A 20,133-nucleotide genomic window follows, 5' to 3' on the forward strand; every position below is an offset into this window, starting at 1 on the left:
TGACCAATGTCTATCGTTCTGCCAGAAAGTCTAAGAACGGTTGCCACCGTCTAAAGAACCCTTGTACCGACCCTCTCAAGGCGAATTTCACCCTCTCCAATTTAATGAACCCTGCCATATCGCCGTTCCAGGATTCCACGCTTGGGGGCCTCGTATCTTTCCACTGAAGGAGAATCCTTCGCCGGGCTACCAGGGACGCAAAGGCCAGAATTCCGGCCTCTTTCGCCTCCTGCACTCCCGGCTCCTCTGCCACCCCAATCTTCCCATGTACTTAATGATCTGTTGAGCTGCTCGCAGAAAAATACTTTTCACTGTACCTCGGTGACAATAAACAAATCCAATCCAACCCAATCCTTCCTATAATGTGGCGACCAGAATTGCACATGCTACAAGCTTTTCTGAAATGCTTCGAACAAAAAGTGGGGAACTGGATTTCTGGTGATGTGATGTAGGGGGAAGATGCACACAAGGTGGCTCCCACTAGAGTACTGTTCTTTTTGCCCTTTTTCTTGGTGTCACAGATCATTTATTCTTCGGAAACCCACTGTTATTGTAACAAGAGGTCTTTTATGACTGAAATGTCCAAAAAGATCAAGGAAAAGGCGGCTGGGAGCAGAAATTCATCAACAGAGTCAGAGGCCTCTTGGGAGCTCACTGACAAATAAAATGGCGGAGTCAGTATCTGATTCTCCATCCACTTGACTACCGGCCAAATTTCTTTCTAGGACCTTGAATTTGAAAAGCACTGACGAATTTGTCAGAAGACCTCAAGAAATCAATCGGAATATTGGCCCCCATTTCAGCAGCTCCAGGGAAAACTAATCAGACTGTTGGAAGTCCAGGGAGCCACGATCAAAAGTATGAAGGCGTCATCGGACCACAGTGATTGGCTTGCCGTGCTGGAAATGGGATGGTTTTCGATGACCGTAACAAATAGATCTTCAGAACCAAACGTGAATAACCTAGAAAATAGGTCCACAAGGGAAATTATTCGGATGGTGGGGATGCTGGAGGCTTTACGTCCACGGCGTACTTCTCAGGCAATGTTCTGCAAACTGGTGGGCAAGGATGGATTCACGTTCCCCCTGAATTGGACCGAGCCCATCGCAGACTTTGGCCGAGGCCCAGTGTGCGGCGATAGTGAGGTTCCATAGCTTCAAGAAAAAAGAGGGTTTTGTGATGGGCAAATGTATACCGTGACTTTAAGTGGGAACTCCCCTCCATCAGGTTCTTTCAGGGAGTGGGTGCAGAGCTAGCAAAGAAGAGGGCCGTGTTCAATGGAGTCAAGGCCACTCTATACAAGAATGGAGTTGTTTGGTTTGGTCTATCCTGCTCGGCTTAGAGTGACTTTTGAGTTCTTCAACATGCTGGGAGAGGCGGGCGCTTTTGTTAAAAGACACATTGGGCACGGAATTGGGTTTTTGGCTTTGTCGATGGGCACGTTGCATTGTTGGGGTTTCATGTCTGTTGGCGTTTTTTCTTGTTCTTATTGGGATTGAATTCTTACTATTTCTTAATTAGAATTGGGGCTTCACTCTATGTAATAATAATCTTTATTGCCACAAGTAGGCTTACATTAACACTGCAATGAAGTTACTGTGAAAAGCCCCTAGTCGCCACACTACGGCGCCTGTTCAGGTACACAGAGGGAGAATTCAGAATGTCCAATTCACCCAACAAGCACATCTTTGGACTGTGGGAGGAAACCGGAGCACCTGGAGGAAACCCACGCAGACACGGGGAGAACGTGCAGACTCCGCCCAGACAATGACCCAAGCCGAGAATTGAACCCGGGACCCTGGCGCTGTGAAGCAACAGTGCTAGTCTGTTTGTTGTGTTCATATATAGTTCCCTTTCGGTGCACAAGGTAAATGGGATTTGTATCGATTTTTCTCTTCCTGCAGTTGGGAGCCTCTCTGTTAACTGAAGAGTTAGGTAATGGGAGTGATTTTGAAGGGTCCACTGCAGCTCTTTACAGTATTTGTTTTAAACATAAGGTGCTTCGAGTTCCTATTTTGTTTGGGTTTATTAGACGTAGGCTTTAGTAGTCTTTGCTTGCCTCGTTTCTATTTGTATTTGCACTTGGGTGTGGTTACATTCAATGGTGATTGGGGGGGGCGCAGTGGTCTCCCCTGGTGGAAATGGCTGACTCTGGGATGGGAAGGGGGTGGTGGGAGACCTCCAATTTGTTTGGCTGCCTGGAACATTAGGGGCTTGAATGGTCCAATGAAAAGATCGAGGGAATGAGTTTAAATTCCAATGTGGTGTTTTTGCAGGAGACCCATTTGCGGGGCAGGGATCAAACTAGGCTGCGCAAGGGTGGATAGGGCAGGATTTCCATTCAGGTTTCGATGGTAGGGCCAGGAGTGCGGCAATTTTAATTCATAAAAGAGTTCAATTTTCTGCCTCTTTTATGATTTTAGCGGACCGGTTAATATGCGCTGCTGTCTGTGGCTCTCTGGTGAGCACCCCGGTTGTCCTGGTTAACATTGACGCCCACAACTGGGACAACGCTAATTTTATTAATTCCCTGCTGGCCTCTCTCCCCAATTTAGACTCACATCAGATTCAGGGAACCTGAATTGTGCCTTGGACCCCAGATTGGATCTTTCCAAGCCTAAATCTCTTGCTCCATCTTGGATGACCAGGGCTTTGTTGTCTTTCATGATGCAGATGGGTGGTGGGGAATAGATCCTTGGCGCTTTTTTGCACCCAAGCAATTTCATATTTTCACATGTCTGCCAAGTATATTCGCCATTAGTTTCCTCGTTTTAGATAGGTCTCTCCTCCCTTCAGTGGTGGTGGTGACGGCGGAGTACGGTGCAATTGCTATTTCGGATCATGCCCCGCACTTCATTGATTTGTTGTTAGAGCCTGGCTCCACCCAATGTTCACCATGGAGATTAGACACAACACGGTTAGTGTCCACTGTCACAGAGGACTATATAGAATTGAACAAAACCAAGTCAATCACACCTTCCACGTTGTGGAGGCCCTTAAGGTGGTGTATAGGGGGGGAAATTATCTCAGAGAGTGCATCTGTTGAGGCCGACGAGGGTGGAGCAGCAGAGGCTGATGGACTCCATTGCTTGATTCTACCCCAGTGTTACTGGCAAGTAGGAAAAAACTGCATAGTTTGAATTATTGTCGACTAGCAGGGCGGTAAGTCAGTTGCAATGCTCAAGGGGCATGTTTTATGAATACAGGGAGAAGGCCAGTCTTTTTTTGGCTCACCAACGTAAACGGCAAGCGGCATCTGTGAAATAGTATCCACCCTTCCTCAGGTTAATGCGGCCTTTTGAATATTTTTACCGCGATCTTTATAGATCGGAGCCTCCTGCAGACGGGTCGGTCATGTCTGACTTTTTGGACGGCCTACTTATCCCAACTGTTGAGGTGGATAGCAGCAGTGAGTTCAAATCCCCGTTACATCCTGGTGAAATTTTAAAATGTATCGGGTTGATGCAGTCTGGCAAAGCCCCTGGTCCAGATGGCTTTCCGATTGAATTCTGTAAGTTCTTGGAACAGCTTGTGCCTTTAATTCTGGACAAGTTCAATGATTCCCTATCCTGGGGGTCGCCTCCCTCGACCCTTACTCAAGCCTCTATCTCTCTGCTTCTTAAAAGGGATAAAGACCAGATAGTGTGTGCTTTGTACCGCCCTATTTCTCAAGTGCAGGCAGTCAAACTCAGGGGGCGCGACCCGCGGGCGGGTGTCGGGAGGGTCGCGAAGTCGTCCGTCGCGGTGCTCCCGATCGCGCAAATCCGCGCGCAACAGCCGGCTTTTAATAATGCCGGCTGCGAGCGTCCTTCAAAATGGCCAGGAAGAGATAAAAAAAAGTTGGTCGCACTGTGCGTGCGAGTCCGATCATCGGTGCGCATGTGCAAAATGCGCATGCACACCGATGATCGGGCACGCATGCGCAGTGCGTCAGCATTTGTTTTTATATGGTCGCAGCCTTTTTTTTTCCAAGTTCGGGGGACAAAGGTACCATTGGGGCCAAAGAGACCCAAAACCATTTCCTCCATTTCTGTCAGTAACAAACAAGGTAAGAGAAAATGGTGGGTCGCGCAGGTCGGCCGGCGTGGGTCGCGAAGGTCGGCCGGCGTGGGTCGCGAAGGTCGGCCGGCGTGGGTCGCGAAGGTCGGCCGGCGTGGGTCGCGCAGGTCGGCCGGCGTGGGTCGCGCAGGTCGGCCGGCGTGGGTCGCGCAGGTCGGCCAGGTTGGGTCCTGAAGATTGGCCGGTTGGTAAAAATGGGTCCCCGGAAAAAAAGTTTGAAAAACTCTGCTCTAGTGAACGCGGACGACAAACTACTCGCCACGGTGCTGGCACTTCGGCTGGAGCATTGCTCCCAAATACAACCTCAGAGGATCAAACGGGCTTAGCGAAGGGCCGACGTTTGTCGGCCAATATAAGTCTCCTGTTAAATGTTGCCCTTTCTCCCTTATTGCCTGAACCGGAGGTAATAGTATCTCGACACTGAAAAGGCATTTGATAATAGTGGAGTGGGAGTATTTATTCAAGATTCTTGGACGGTTTGGTTTTGGCCACAAGTGTATTTCTTGGATTTGTCTGTCGTAGAAGGCTTCCTCTGGCAGTGTTCGTATGAAAGTCTTGAACTCTGATCATTTTCCTTTTCCTTTAGATAGGGACACGAGGTCCCCATTCCTGTTTGCTCTGGCAATAGAGCCACTCACGATAGTGCGGAGGCCCTCTTTTAAATGGAGGTGAATTAGTCGGTGAGGGGTGGTCCCTTGATGTGGAAGACCTACTTCTTTATATTATGGATCCAGTCCCCATAATAGACAACATTAATGAAGTTGCCCAATACCTTAGGTTCCTTCTCTGGTTAAACTTAAGCAGAGTGACAGTCAATCCCCCTGGGAGTAGAGCCCAACTGGGGATGTTACCTTTTTGCCTTGCCAAGAATGGCTTTCGCTATCTGGGGGTCTGGGTAGCCCACAATTGGGCCTCGCTTCATAAGTTAAATTACACCAGCCTGGTTAGGTGCATCAAAGCAGACTGTAGAGGTGGAACAACCCCACCCCCCCTATCCCTGGCAGGCAGGGTTCAAACTACTAACATGAATCTGCTCCTGCATTATTTTGCATTCCGTGTTCCTCCATTTTTCACCCCAAATCCTTTTTTTAATCACGGTCAACAAATTGATCTCCTCTTATTTGTGTGACTAGGTCTCCTAGCATCTGTGGTGTTCTGCTCCAAAGGGATAGACAATCTGGGGTCCGGGGCGGGGGGAGAGAATTTTGCTTGGGTGGATGTCTCCCACTCTGCCCAGTGCCTCTGCTTGACTGGGTGACCTAATGTCATTTCCGAATTTAGAGAAGGTCAAATGTACCATCAGGGGGTCATTGGAGTGGTTCTATCCAAGATGGCAGCCATTTTCTTTTAAGGAGTTAGTCACCAGCAGTTGTTGGGGGGTTTAGATTAGCTTTGGTTGTTTTAAGTTAATTTGTTGCTGTTTTTTTTCCCTTTTCTTTGATTGTGATGCTTTGCCTTTTTTTCCTGTTTTGATTGTTTTGGTTTGTATTGATTCTGAAAAATTGAATACACACATTAAAAAAAATAAAGTGAGAAAATGGAGTTAAGATAATGGCCAGCCAAAATCAGAATGAATGGCGGAACTGGAGCACAGAGCTGAATGGTCCTTTCCTGTTCCTGTTTTACGCTCGGTTGTTGGGTCATATGGGATTACACGTACAACGATATAGCTCCCCAGCTCAGTGTTGCCGAGCATCGTACAATTACACCCATGTTTCCAGCAGAGTTTATGATCTCACCAGCGCCATCAGACTAAGCGATGGGGAGAAGTTTTCTACAGCCCAAGACAGACTCATGGATTCCCAACATGAAAATAACAGAAATGGATAGAGAGTTGCTTTGTAGCAGCCACTTCAAGTGCAAACATAATACGCAACCAAATGAATGCACCGGTCGAGGCACAAGAGAGTCCACATCTCAGCTTGGTAACGTTAAGCAGCCTGAATCAAACATAGGGAATGAAGGTTGTAGAGCTCCCAGGGGACAGTGACCACAGGAGTTCCTCATGACCTGGGATTGAGAATGACTGGTACAGTCAGATACTGGATTCAAACGAATTTGAAAGCCAATCAAAAAAAAAAGAGAAGCTTTAACACACTTACTGGTGGATATGTCAACAATAAGGGGGACAAGTGAGAACTTTAAGGACACAACGTGCTATTGGTCACATAAAAAACCTGCGTCAACAAATGACACAAAACCAGGAAGCTCAGTTTTATAATTCGGGGTCACCCTTATAGGGCAGATGAGGAGAATTGATCTCTCCAAGGGCTGTGCGACATTAGAACGCTGCCTCAGAAGGCAGTGGAGGCGGGGTCTCTGATTATTAAGGCGGCGATAGATAAATTCCAGAATCTAAGGTTATCTGGGGTAAATGGGGAATGTGGAACTCAACACAGAGATCAGACATGATCGTATTGAATGACAGAACAGGCTCGAGTGGCCCTCTTCTGCTCCTATTTTGTATGCAAACCAATTATCAGATCAATCAGAGGTAATATAAGCAACAGGAACAAACACTAAAATCCACATGGGGACAGACATGAACACAAGAGCGGATGCAAGCACATTAAAAAAGATCAGGGATGCAAAGAGGAGACTGGGAGAAAGGACGGCTGCCTAAACTGAAAGTGTTTCTGACGGTTAACAATACGAGAGCAGTTAGAGGAGAGATTAAAAACCATAAATGATGTAAACAGAATGATTTAATCAATGTCATGTTCGGGAGGACAGGGAAACTGAAGCCCTTTTGAAAGAATGTGTTTAAGATGACTGGAATGGTCTCCCTTGTCAGTATTTACTGTGCTGGGAATAAAGACTTGCATTTATATATCACCTTTCACCACCTCAGGCTGTCCCAAAGCACTTTACAGCCAATTAAGTACTTCCGAAGTGTGGTCACTGTTATAATGTAGAAAGTGCAGCAGTCAATTGATACAAAGCAAGATCCACATAAACTGCATTCTAATAATGATCAGATAATGTGTTTGTGATACTGGCTATTTTCCACCTTGGAAATCTTGCCTAGATTTTTTTGTTAAATAGTGCCCCAGGATCTTTCATGTCCACCTGAGAACAGACAAAGCCTCAATTTAACATCTGATCCAAAAGCACCTCAGACAGTGCGCCATGCCTGCTCTACTAAACTGGATGGTGGGGTCAAGTCACTTTTTATCTTTCCTCTGGTTTGGGATTTGAAACCATAAGGACAAGGCGAGTGTGTTGACTCTGAGCAATGACGCCTAAGGACACCACCCACAAATTAGCACGATTCCATACTGCACTGAACTACGGAATCCGTACTGTGCAGAAGGAAGCCATTTGGCCCATCGAGTCTGCACCGACCCTCTGAAAGAGCACCCTATCTAGGTGCAATGCCCCGATTCTATCCCTGTAACCTAGTAACCCCACCTAACCTTTTGGACACTAAGGGGTAATTTAGCGTGACCAATCCACCTAACCTGCACATCTCTGGACTGTGGGAGAAAACCGGAGCACCCGGAGAAAACCCATGCAGGTATGGGGAGAAAGTGCAAACTCCACACAGTCACCAGAGGCTGCAATTGAACCGAGGTCCCTGGCAAGGCGAGGCAGCAGTGCTAACCACTGTACCGCCCCTTATGAGAAAATATTCATTTCCCGGGGTGTCTGTGCGTGCAGTGGGAACACCGAACAAGTAGGATAGAAACCAGGATGAATGATGCCCTTGGCAAATGTAGCAATGGGTCTATGAGCTTACTAAGAAATGGACGAGTTGTGATGTTAGTGTAGAGTTTATTTGAAATTCCTTGCCTGCCCGTGGGCACAAACGGAGCTCTCCCCGTGCTGCTGGGAATCAGGAGCTCACCTTGTGGGACGCCTCAGTGGGCGATGGCTCCCTTTGTGCCACCCGATGGGGGCTCGGTGTTGAAGGTTTGAACATTTCAGTCATCAGACTGGAGGAATGGAGCGTGAAGGAGAGAGGCTGAGGAAAGGAAAATAAGATGGAAGGGAAAGAAATGCAAGCTGGTGTTCCATCTGGGAGCTTCTGTTCCTCGGCTTGTTGGCAAACGCGGGCACAAATACTTCCAATCTCACTGCAAACTTAATTCCCTCCAAGTTTGCAGAGTCATCAAAATGCCTAAAAACTGCAACTACAAGCACTGCAGTAATGAGTTACTACACAGTGATCTAAAAAACAAAGACTCTGTCCCTTTGGCCACAATTCTAACAGGATGAAGTTTGTCTCATCCTATCTGAGATGGAGGAGGGAGAGATCAGGCTTCTGCAGTGCAGAAACTCTGGTCATGCACAGTTTCTGTGGAGTACACTGCATGTAATTCTCTAGCTCAGGATACAGGCTGCCCAGGGAGAACCCTGGTTATCTGACGACCCATAATAGAACAGTACTGCACAGGTGGAGGACATTCAGTCCATTCAGTCGTGTCAGTCTAGGGCAGCACGGTGGTGCAGTGGTTAGCACTGCTGCCTATGGCGCTGTGAGCCCAGGTTCGTTCCCGGCTCCGGGTCACTGTCCGCGTGGAGTTTGCACATTCTCCCCTGCGTGCGTCTTACCCCCACAACCCAAAGATGTGCAGGGTAGATGGATTGGCCACGCTAAATTGCCCCTTAATTGGAAAAAAAATAATTGGGTAATGAGTAGGTTCTTGGCGGGGGTGGAGGATAGGTGGGGGCAGTGTGTGGGGAGGCCTACCAACCTCCACAAAGAAAATAATTGGGTACTCTAAATTTATATTTAAAAAAAGTCTGCTCCTGCTCTTCTGCAGAACAACCTGTTAGTCCCACTCGCCTTAATTTTTCCTTCCTATTCCAAAAATGTTAGGCTTCTGTGCAACTAATCTGAAGTGGCAAGATTTCAATGCCCTGGTCTCACATGATGCACGCTTTCCAGCACGGGTAACTATTGAGAGCAGGAAATTAGTGCAATTCCCATCCTTGCACTGAGAAGGCCAACATTTACTAATAATCTTTATTGTCACAAGTAGGCTTACATTAACACTGCAATGAAGTTACTGTGAAAAGGCCCTAGTCGCTGCATTCCAGCGCCTGTTCGGGTACACAGAGGGAGAATTCAGAATGTCCAAATTACCTAACAGCACGTCTTTCGGGACTTGTGGGAGGAAACCGGAGCACCCGGAGGAAACCCACGCAGACACGGGGAGAACGTGCAGACTCCGCACAGACAGTGACCCAAGCCGGGATTCGAACCTGCGACCCTGGAGCTGTGAAGCAACAGTGCTAACCACTGTGCTATCGTGCTGCCCACTGCAGTACACCTCGTTGCCAGCTCAGCTTAAATCAGCCTTCCGCCTAGAGGGATCCTCGATTCGACGCTCACCTATGCAGAGTTCCATTTTTTGGTGCATTTAGCCACTGTGCCATAGGCAGGAAGGTGCACGGGAGGGGGGTCAGGTGTAGCTTACACACGTACATGTAAATTTAAGGATGAATTGTTTTACACCTAGTTTAGGAGACAGGAACAGTCCCTTAAACCAGAAAATTACCTTTCGTTCTTCCTTAAAATGGTCAGCAGCTGTTGTGAAATGTGGGACAGTATTCTTACAGTGAGGGCACCCTAGAACAAAAAACAATGAAAGAGCAGTTCATAAATCACCTTGGGCACAATTGAAAGCTTGATCTGGAAGATTTGATTATGCTGTTAAAAGAGGAAAAAAACCCAAAATTTAGCTTTCGTTACATCTAGTCACACTAGTGGTATAAACAAAGAGCCAAGCATAATGCCATATTTGTTTCTCCAAAGTTGTGATCAGATTCCTTCAAGTGCATTATACTCATGGGAACTACTTACTTTAACATTTTATGCGTGGAAATAATTCCCATGTGACATTAAGAACAGATTGGTTCCAGTCTCCAGCAATGTGTGTGGTATTAGCAGCATTAATCGCACTTGCACAAAAGTCTGCATAGTCCACACGGCTTCTTCTATCAAACAGCAAACAAATATCGATGCTTGTGTGGTTTCGGTTTTGGCGGTTATCTATGTTCAGTGAGGCGGAGTCACACAAAGACCCAAGTATAGATGTGGAGGACATATTTTATTTTAGAGTGTCCCTACAAAATGTCTTGGGACGTAGAACATAAAGTGCAGAAGGAGGCCATTCAGCCCATCGTGTCTGCACCGACCCACTTTAGGGGCTGGTTTAGCACACTGGGCTAAATCGCTGGCTTTTAAAGCAGACCAAGGCAGGCCAGCAGCACGGTTCAATTCCCGTTCCAGCCTCCCCGAACAGGCGCTGGAATGTGGCGACGAGGGGCTTTTCACAGTAACTTCACTTGAAGCCTACTTGTGACAATAAGCGATTCTCATTTCATTTAATTTAAGCCCTCACTTCCACCCTATCCCCGCAACCCAATAACCTCTCCTAACCTTTTTGGGCACTTTTTAGCATGTCCAATCCACCTAACCGTTGGACTTTGGGAGGCCCCCGGAGGAAACCCACGCAGGCAGGGGGAGAATGTGCAGACTCTGCACAGACAGTGACCCAGCGGGGAATCGTACCTGGGACCCTGAGGCTGTAAGGCAACAGTGCTACCCACTGTGCTACCGTGCTGCTCATCTTGACCGCCTTATCCACATACGTTGCCACTTTCAGTGATCGGTGGACATGCATGCCCAGATCGCTCTGCCTGTCAATACTCACAAGAGCTCTACCATTTACTGTGTTATCCCTACATGCATTGGACCTTCCAAAGTGCATTACCTCACACTTGTCCGGATTAAACTCCATCTGCCATTTCTCCGCCCAAGACTCCAACCAGTTTATATCCTGCTGTATCCTCTGACAATCCTCTTCACTATCCGCAACTCCACCAATTTTTGTGTCGCCCGCAAACTTACTAATCAGACCAGCCACATTTTCTTCCAAATCATTTATATACACCACAAACAACAAAGGCCCCAGAACTGATCCCTGTGGAACGCCGCTAGTCACAGCCTTCCATTCAGAAAAGCACCCTTCTACTGCTCCCCTCTGTCTTCTGGGGTAAATCCCATCAGGCCCTGGGGATCTATCTACTTTAATGCTTTTTAGGGTGCCCAACACCTCCTCTTTATTAATATCAACACGACTCAGAATATCTACACACTCTACCATATACTCCTCATCCACCAAGTCCTTCTCTTTGGTGAATACTGCTTGAAGGCCAGGACCAATAGTAAACTGCTGATTTGGGTATTCGGTGGCAGCGGAAGGAAAAAAATTGACCCTCGTGCTTGGGAAAATCAATATAGGCCAACCTGGAAAAGCCAGCTAAATCTAACCAATGGCTTCAAAGAAGCCAACTAGTCACATGAGCTTGGTAACTGGAAATTTTTAATTATAGGCATGGAAAATGTCACTTCACCTGGAGAGAAAAGATGAGGAGCTGAAAACTCCATTAAGAAATGCCAAATTCTTACTTTAAAATGGTACATATAATAATAATAATAATAGCTTATTGTCACAAGTAGGCTTCAATGAAGTTCCTGTGAAAAGTCCCTAGTTGCCACATTCCGGCGCCTGTTTGGGGAGGCCGGTACGGGATTTGGGCTCATTTTTATATTTTATAACAGATAGCTGTTTTTGCATAATACAAGATTTCGATGGCACATCAGCCAGGAGCTGGTTATTTGATTTCTGATGGCAAAGGCCAGTTAGAAAGATCAAAATAGTCCCGTGCTGATGATCAGGAGTGACATTTGAATCTTAGCCCAGTGAGAGAATTGCTTCAAGATAGGCCACTATTCCAATTCCAACTGTATACACACCCATAATCATTCACACAATCACTCTACTCTCTCCATTACCGGGGAGACTGTACCCCATTTCGGTCGTGGTCTCCACCAACCATCCCCGTTCATACTCTTCTCCCTCCATTCAATCTGTGTTCAGTTTTGTTGTGTTCTGTGTTCAGTTTTGGTCTCCTTACTTGAGAAAGGACGTACTGGCGTTGGAGGGCGTGTAGAGGAGATTCACTAGGTTAAACGCAGAGCTGAAGGGGTTGGATTACGAGGAGAGGTTGAGTAGACTGGGACTGTACTCGTTGGAATGTAGAAGGATGAGGGGGGGGATCTTATAGAAACATATAAAATTGTGAACGGAATAGATAGGATAGATGCGGGCAGGTTGTTTCCACTGGCGGGTGAAAGCAGAACTAGGGGGCATTGCCTCAAAATAAGGGGAAGTAGATCTAGGACTGAGTTTAGGAGGAACTTCTTCACCCAAAGGGTTGTGAATCTATGGAATTCCTTGCCCAGTGAAGCAGTAGAGGCTCCTTCATTAAATGTTTTCAAGATAAAGATAGATAGTTTTTGAAGAATATAGGGATTAAGGGTTACGGTGTTCGGGCCGGAAAGTGGAGCTGAGTCCACAAAAGATCAGCCATGATCTCATTGAATGGCGGAGCAGGCTCGAGGGGCCAGATGGCCTACTCCTGCTCCCAGTTCTTATGTAATCTGGTTCTCTTTTCCATTTTGCATCATCCCCTCCATATTCATACTGCCATTCATCTTTTCCAACCCAGTTCCAGCTGATATTCTTCATATCCTCCCACTCAAGTTATCACACATCTTCCAGCTCCAAGGCCAATTCAACTTGGCACCCAGTACAAACTTGTAGCTCTTCTTCCCTCAGATAACAGTGGAGCGCACACACTCATTTCTTCATAACTGCTTTCCTCTCAGCTTCATTTCCCTCCTTCCCTTCATCCCTTCTTCCCCCATCCTCGTTCCTTCTCTCACGCCTGTATTTACTCCTTGGCCCCCAAATAGCAACCTCAAGTCATGTTTCTACCTCAGCCCTGGTCTGATGCCAAGTGATTCTGGCCACAGCATTGCTTCACGTAGGTGCTCCTGCTCTCAAGAATTTCCACCCAAAGCTGGCAGTGGCTGGAATCATTAAAAAGAGGTCCTGGGTCAGAGTAGCAAGGAGGGGAGGGTATCAAAGCTCCAATGGGCAGGATGGTAAATAGTGACTAATGATCAATAAGTGGCAGCACCGCCGTGAAACATCACTCTTACTGTTTAGTACAGAAAGAACAGCAGCAAATGAGCAAATTCTGCGCTTCAAATGGACCAAATATTTGGACCACTTTGACACGGATTGTCCAAATCAACACGCAAGCATCTAAATCACTAGTGTATGTGGCATTCTAGATCCACATTACACCTATCCAAACTTAATATTTGTGCAAATAAAAACTGTCGTCCCTCCTCAACCTATTAGACCAAGCCTGTGTTCTGCCAGTTTGAAATCTCTACTTCCTGGACATCCGATACATGCGCCCGCTGTTCTATTACTGCTCAATGTGTGGCCGAAGGTAGAAAATGGTGCAGTCCTCTTTTCCTTTGTCCCACCTCACCCACAACACAATGGGCACACAGCATGGAGTCAGACAGATGAGGAAGATCCCAGATTTGACTGACTAACCAGAGACAATCTCTGGGCGGGCAGCATTATATCTGCCCTCTGTTCTTGAGGTTTAGGAAAGAATGATCAGCTAGGGTTTTGGTTTCTGACAACTATGCACAAGGCGAATGCTGACTCAGGATAAGATCAGGGTTTCATGCGCCTATGTTTAAACATGCTGCTAATATCCACTGACTCTACTCAAATGTAGAAAAATTACCCTCGAGGAAACGCGAAGAGACAATTGTGGAAGCATCTGCGACCTTCCCCCCCCCCCCCCCCCCCCCCCCCCGCAAAAAGCAAATCTCCAACTTGAGGGAGGCCAGGCAAGGCTGGAGAATGGGAGTGGGAAGAGTGGACAAACATGACGAGTGTTACAAAAACGTGCTCATTAGTTTAATAGGTGCCAGCTGTCTCACTGGTGCGGAGTGCAGCACTACCAGAAGTGACGACCTTCAGATGTGGTGTTAAATCAAGGGTTCTCTTTGGTGGGCACAAAAGAGCAGGATGTAGTGCCCTAGTCCTGGCTAATATTTACCCCTCAGTTAAAATCACATCACTATTTGTGGGATCTTGTTGTGCACAAATCAGCTGCTGTGTTTCCTACCTTGCAACAGTGACTACATCATAAAAGTAGCAGTTGTTTGTAAATCATTTAGGATACCTAGAAGTCTGGAATAGGTGCGACGTAAATGTCAATCTTTCTTTTTAAAACACAAATATACAAATGGGAAGAGGGACATCATCTCATTCAGTCGGTACACCATTTTTACTCTCACCTCCTCAAGGCCACGAAAGGCAATATCTACAGCCTCTCCCCCCATTCAGCCAACTCTTTCTCTGAACTCACCTAAAGGCTTGAATTACAGTTCCACGATAGTCCAAACGACCACTATTCATTAGACAGTTTTGACAAGGACAGTCTGCAAGTGAGTCTCCAGGGGGGCCAAACTTGTTCTCACTGAACATTCGCAAATAATTTCTTGCGACAGTCACTGGCTAACAGTAAGGAGTTAGAACCTTACCCAAGGCACAGAGATTAATTGTAGTATACTGTCCCAGATCAGTGCTCTCAGTACAGATCAGAAGGTTAAAACAGAGACTGTTCCTGGTCTGTAAAACTCAGCTAGCTATTGGATAGAATCCGCTGAGTTGTCACGGCATTTGTCAGAGGACACTGCATCCCTGAACCAAACAACAGCTATCAACTTGCGTCAAGATCAGGTTTGCTGCACAGTACACCATCTTCAGCAGACATTTCAAAGCAAAGGCATACAGTGGGGACTACAACTTGCAGCAACCCACAACGAAGCACCCCTGGGTGCCCACCCTCCTGGTTAGTCTGAGATTGAATCCATACAATTCAGATTGCATGGGCCAGACTGCAAAAAGAACACTGATTTTTGTGTGCGACTCCACATTGCTTTGCTCTTTGAATTACAGAACCCCCTTCAGAAAATACCAATTGAATTCAATCTCCATCAATGATTTCTTAACCGGTCAGTGGGAGATGCGCAACTGGCATTGTAAAAACTCCTTTAATCGAGGCAGCACAGTGGCTCAGTGGTTAGCACTGCTGCATCACAGCGCCAAGGTCCCAGGTTCAATCCCGGCTCTGGGTCACTGTCCGTGTGGAGTTTGCACATTCTCCCCGTGTTTGCGTGGGTTTCGTCCCCACAATCCAAATGTGTGCCGGGCAGGTGGATTGGCCACGCTAAATTGCCCCTTAATTGGAAAAAATGAATTGGGTACTCTAAATTTATATTTAAAAAAACTCCTTTAATCTAGTTAAATGGCCCAAGGCACATCACAGGAGTGTTCTCAAACAAAAGTTGAGATTGGGTCAGATGACCAAAAACTTGGTTTTAAGGAGTGTCTTCAGAGATTATTTTAAAAATCTTTATTGTCACGGGGACTTCCGGTGGCGGCAATGAGTGAGTGAGCCGCACATTTGGGGGCTCTCACTCCGGCGGGATTTGAGGACCTGGTTCCCCGGTTTTGCGGGACTGTGGAGCGCTGAAAGGACGGCCACGGGGGGCTAAGGAGCGAGCAGAGCTGCATGTACTGCGGGAGAGCAGAAAGCAGCGCAAACGGGAGAGGAAGGGACAAAGGCAAGGTGCAGGGGAAGCTGACCTGGGAGCAAAGATGGCGGACCTGCGGACCCGGCGATCCAGCAGGTGCTGGAAAACATGCTGCAGGTGATAAAGAGCAGTTTTGAGTCGTTGAAGCGGGATAACTTGGACCTACTTCAGAAGGCAGTGGATCAGCTGAACCAGAGACTGGATGCCTAGGATGAAAAAGTTAAGGAGCTGGGAGAGGCGGTGGAGGAGCAGGCGGACGCGCAGACGATTGCTGCGCTAGAAGTCGGCGGGTTGAAGGAGGGACAGAGAAGAATGCTGGACAGAGTAGAGGAACTGGAAAATAGAGCCCGTACACAAAATCTGAGGGTCATCGGCCTCCCGAAGGGGGCGGAGGGAGCTGATGCCACAGCGTTCGTGGCGGACCTGTTGATGCAGCTGATGGGGACTGAAGCCTGTCCGCGACCGCCGGAGCTGGAGGGGGGAACCAGAGTACAGGCGAGACAGGTGCATCCGGGGGGGTCCCCCCCGTCCGATGGTGGTTAGGTTCCACAGGTTGTGGAGAAGGAGCGGGTGCTGCAGTGGGCAAAGAGCGCTAAGAGCAGCACGTGGAATAACAGTGTCCTTCGCATTTACCAGGACCTAAGCCAGGAGGTGGCCAGGCGGCGAGCAGCCTTTAAACAAGTTAAGGAGGTGTTGTTCAAAAAGCACGTTAAGTTTGGTCTGCTCTTCCCGGCCCGTCTTTGGGTTACGCATCAGGGCCAACACTACTACTTCTCCGAGCCCGAAGAAGCGATGGACTTTGTGAGGGATCAGGGGCTGGTCTCGAAAAAAGGATCCACGGACGGAAGCTAGGTTCTGAGAATTACTGTTTGAAGGGACGCCTATTGGGCCTGGACTGCTGGTCGACTGTTTACTGCTTTCAAGGTGCCTTGTGGTGTATTTTTTGTGGGCAGTTTTTGCCTGTGGGGGTGTGGGGGGAGGGTATCCCCCCGTGGGTACGTTTTGTTGGGCTCTCTGAGTGCGCTGGAACCTGTATTGTAACAAAAGGGTGGCCGGTCAGCAATGGGGATTAAAGATGTTGGTTGGGGGCTTTTGTTTATATCTATGGTTTTTATGTTTGTTTTGGATGGGGGATGTACGGGTACTGGGTTATTGCGGTGTTATATATATTTTTTGGTGCTCAGAAAGGGAGGTGGGTTAACACTTTTCTGTGTACACAGCAGGAACTGTATTGTACCTGGAGCAGCCTCGCGGTGCTGTTTGATGTTTACATCTTGTTTGATCTTTCCCATCTTAGTGAGACTGCTCCAGTGGGTCGGAGTGGGGGTTGGTGTGCTGGGGAGGGGGGGGATGAGGTCGGGGAAACAATGGGAGTGAGACAAGGGGGCGCCGGAGCGATGAGTCACCGGGCTAGCAGATTGGCTAGTCAAGGGAGTTAGGTGGGGGGGGGGGGGGGGGGAGAGAATACAGCCAGTGGATGGCAGGGGTGGGGTTATTAGGGGATGTTACTAGGGTGGGTGGGGGGGGGGGGTTATTTTGCTGACGTGGGGGGGATCTGAAGTAGGTAATGGAAAGGAGTTTGGGGGTGGAGGCAGCCAAGAGGCGAGCCAAGAATGGCGCGGCGCGTGGGACTGGGGCGGGCCCAAGAAAGGTTTTGGCTGACCGGCGGGGGAGTTGTGCCCCCCAACCAGGCTGATCACCTGGAATGTCAGGGGACTAAATGGGCCAGTTAAAAGGGCACGTGTGTTCGCGCATTTGTGGGCTCTGAAGGCAGACGTCATTATGTTGCAGGAGACACATCTGAACGTGTCTGACCAGACTAGGCTAAGGAAGGGCTGGATCAGCCAGGTCTTCCAATCGGACTTGGATTCTAAGTCCAGGGTGATAGCAATTATGATCAATAAGCGGGTTCAATTTGAGGCGGAGGGCGTAGTCGCAGACGGCAGGGGCAGATTCCTTATGGTAAGGGGCAAGCTGGAGGGGAGAAGAGTGGTGCTGGTGAACATATATGCGCCGAACTGGGACGACGTTGACTTTATCAAGAGAGGGCTGGGGAAGATACCGGACCTAGACTCACGCAAGTTGATAATGGGGGGGGGGGGGGACTTTAATACGTCCCTTGACCCGGGGCTGGGCCGGTCATGTCCCAGAATGGGCAGACTCCCAGCAATGGCAAGGGAGCTGAAAGGGTTCATGGAGCAAATGGGGGCTGTGGACCCATGGAGAGCCAGACAGCCGACGGGAAGGGGCTACTCGTTTTATTCGCATGTTCATAAAGTACATTCTAGGATTGATTTTTTAAATCGTGAGCAGGGACTGTGTAGGGGAGGCAAAGAATACGGAATACTCGGCAATCACCATCTCGGACCATGCCCCGCACTGGGTGGACCTGCAGGTCGGGGGGGGCGAATTACCAACACCTGCAATGGAGGATATACGTAGGACTGTTGTCGGAGGAGAGGATATGTGAGAGACTTCGGACGTGTATGCAAAGTTACTTGCAGGTGAATGATAAGGGGGAGGTTTCAGCAGCGACCCTGTGGGAGGCGCTGAAGGCAGTAGTGAGGGGGGAGCTGATCTCAATTCGGGCTCACAGGGTCAGGGTGGACAGAGCAGAAATGGACAGGTTGGTTAGGGAAATTCACCGGATAGACGAGAAGCATGCGGGGTCCCCGGGGGAGGATCTACTCAGGGAGAGACGGAGATTGCAGGCGGAACTGGGGGTGCTATCCACAAGTAGGGCCGTGGAACAACTTAGGAAGGCGAGGGGAGTGGTGTATGAGCATGGGGAGAAGGCCAGCAGATTGCTAGCGCAGCAACTCAGGAAGAGGGAGGCGGTCAGGGAAATAGGTAGAGTGGTTGATGGGGAGGGGAGCAGAGTGGAGGACCCGGCAGGACTGAATAAGGTATTTCGGGACTTCTACAGTAAGCTGTACACTTCAGAATCCCCGGAAGAGCCAGAGGAGATGAAAAGGTTCCTGGATGGACTAACCTTCCCAAAAGTAGGCAGGGGACTAGTGGACGGGCTAGGGGCCCCGATTAGAGTAGAGGAGGTATTGGGGAGCCTAAAGGCCATGCAGTCGGGGAAAGCCCCGGGACCGGATGGATACCCAGTAGAGTTTTACAAGAAGTTCTCGGAGATAGTGGGACCGGTCCTGACAAGGGTTTTTAATGAGGCAAGGGACAGAGGGACCCTGCCACCGACGATGTCGCAAGCCACCATCTCGCTGATATTGAAGCGGGACAAGGACCCGGAATCCTGCGGGTCACACAGGCCAATCTCCCTGATCAATGTGGATGCCAAGCGCCTGGCCAAGGTCCTGGCGATTAGGACTGCGTACCGGAGGTAATTGGGGACGATCAGACAGGATTTGTGAAAGGCAGGCAGCTGACAGCTAAGTTGAGAAGATTGCTTAATATGATCATGATGCCCCTGACGGGCAAGGAGGTGCAGGTAGTGGTGGCAATGGACGCGAAGAAGGCCTTCGGCCGGGTGGAGTGGGGCTATTTGTGGGAGGTGCTTGGACGGTTTGGGTTCGGGGAGGGACTGGTTAATTGGGTCAGACTATTGTACCAGGCCCCAAAAGCTAGCGTTAGGACGAACAGGATGTCAGATTATTTCAGACTACATCGCGGGACCAGACAGGGGTGCCCACTCTCCCCGTTGCTGTTCGCGCTGGCCATAGAGCCGTTGGCGATGGCGTTGAGAGCGGCGAAGGGGTGGAAGGGAATGACTGGGGAGGGGCGGAACATAGGGTCTCTCTCTATGCGGACGACCTGCTCCTGCACGTGTCGGACCCACTGACCGGGATGGAAAATATACTGGAAACATTGAGGAGGTTTTCAGGGTACAAATTAAATATGGCCAAGAGTGAGATGTTTGTGGTGCAGGCAAGGGGCCAGGAGAATAGACTGAAGGAGCTGCCATTTAGGCTGGTGGAGGAGAGTTTCCGGTACTTGGGGATACAGGTGGCACGAGACTGGGGCAGGTTGCATAAGTTAAATTTGACTAGAGTGGTGGAACAAATGAAGAGGGAGTTCCGGAGATGGGATGCACTCCCACTGTCACTGGCGGGGAGGGTGCAGACTGTAAAGATGACAATCCTCCCTAGATTTCTGTTCATCTTCCCGTGCCTCCCGATCTTTATCCCACGGTCCTTCTTCAAAAAGACTGGCAAAATCATCATGAGCTTTGTCTGGGCGGGAAAATCCCCGCGGGTGAAGAAGGCGATGCTTGAAAAGAGCCGCAGTGAGGGGGGACTGGCATTGCCGAGTTGACCAACTACTACTGGGCGGCTAACATAGCCATGATAAGAAAGTGGATGGTGGGTATGGGGTCTATCTGGGAGCGAGTGGAGGCGGTTTCGTGCAGGGGCACCAGTTTGGCAGCCCTGGTCACGGCTCCCCTACCGCTGTCGCCGGCCAGGTACTCCACCAGTCCGGTAGTGGGGGCGGCCCTGCGGATATGGGGCCAGTGGAGGAGGCATGTCTGTCTGGGCTCCAATATGTGATTATCATAGATTATCATAGAATTTACAGTGCAGAAGGAGGCCATTCGGCCCATCGAGTCTGCACCGGCTCTTGGA

At 48.8% G+C, this 20,133-nt stretch overlaps 1 protein-coding gene across 2 annotated transcripts in view; it reads right to left on the reverse strand.

Moving 5' to 3' along the window:
- The window catches only part of pdia5 (protein disulfide isomerase family A, member 5), a 242,909-nt gene that overhangs the window by 80,068 nt on the left and 142,708 nt on the right, over nucleotides 1-20,133 (reverse strand). Inside the window, exon 15 of one of the 2 annotated variants that reach the window (XM_072469890.1) lies at nucleotides 9,564-9,634. The exons of the other annotated variant lie outside the window; for it this stretch is intronic. Coding sequence (XP_072325991.1) covers nucleotides 9,564-9,634 — 71 coding nt within the window. The remainder of the gene's footprint in view (nucleotides 1-9,563; nucleotides 9,635-20,133) is intronic. 2 annotated transcript variants of the gene reach the window in all.

The sequence above is a fragment of the Scyliorhinus torazame genome, chromosome 2 (assembly GCF_047496885.1).
Source record: "Scyliorhinus torazame isolate Kashiwa2021f chromosome 2, sScyTor2.1, whole genome shotgun sequence".
Lineage (NCBI taxonomy): Eukaryota > Metazoa > Chordata > Chondrichthyes > Carcharhiniformes > Scyliorhinidae > Scyliorhinus > Scyliorhinus torazame.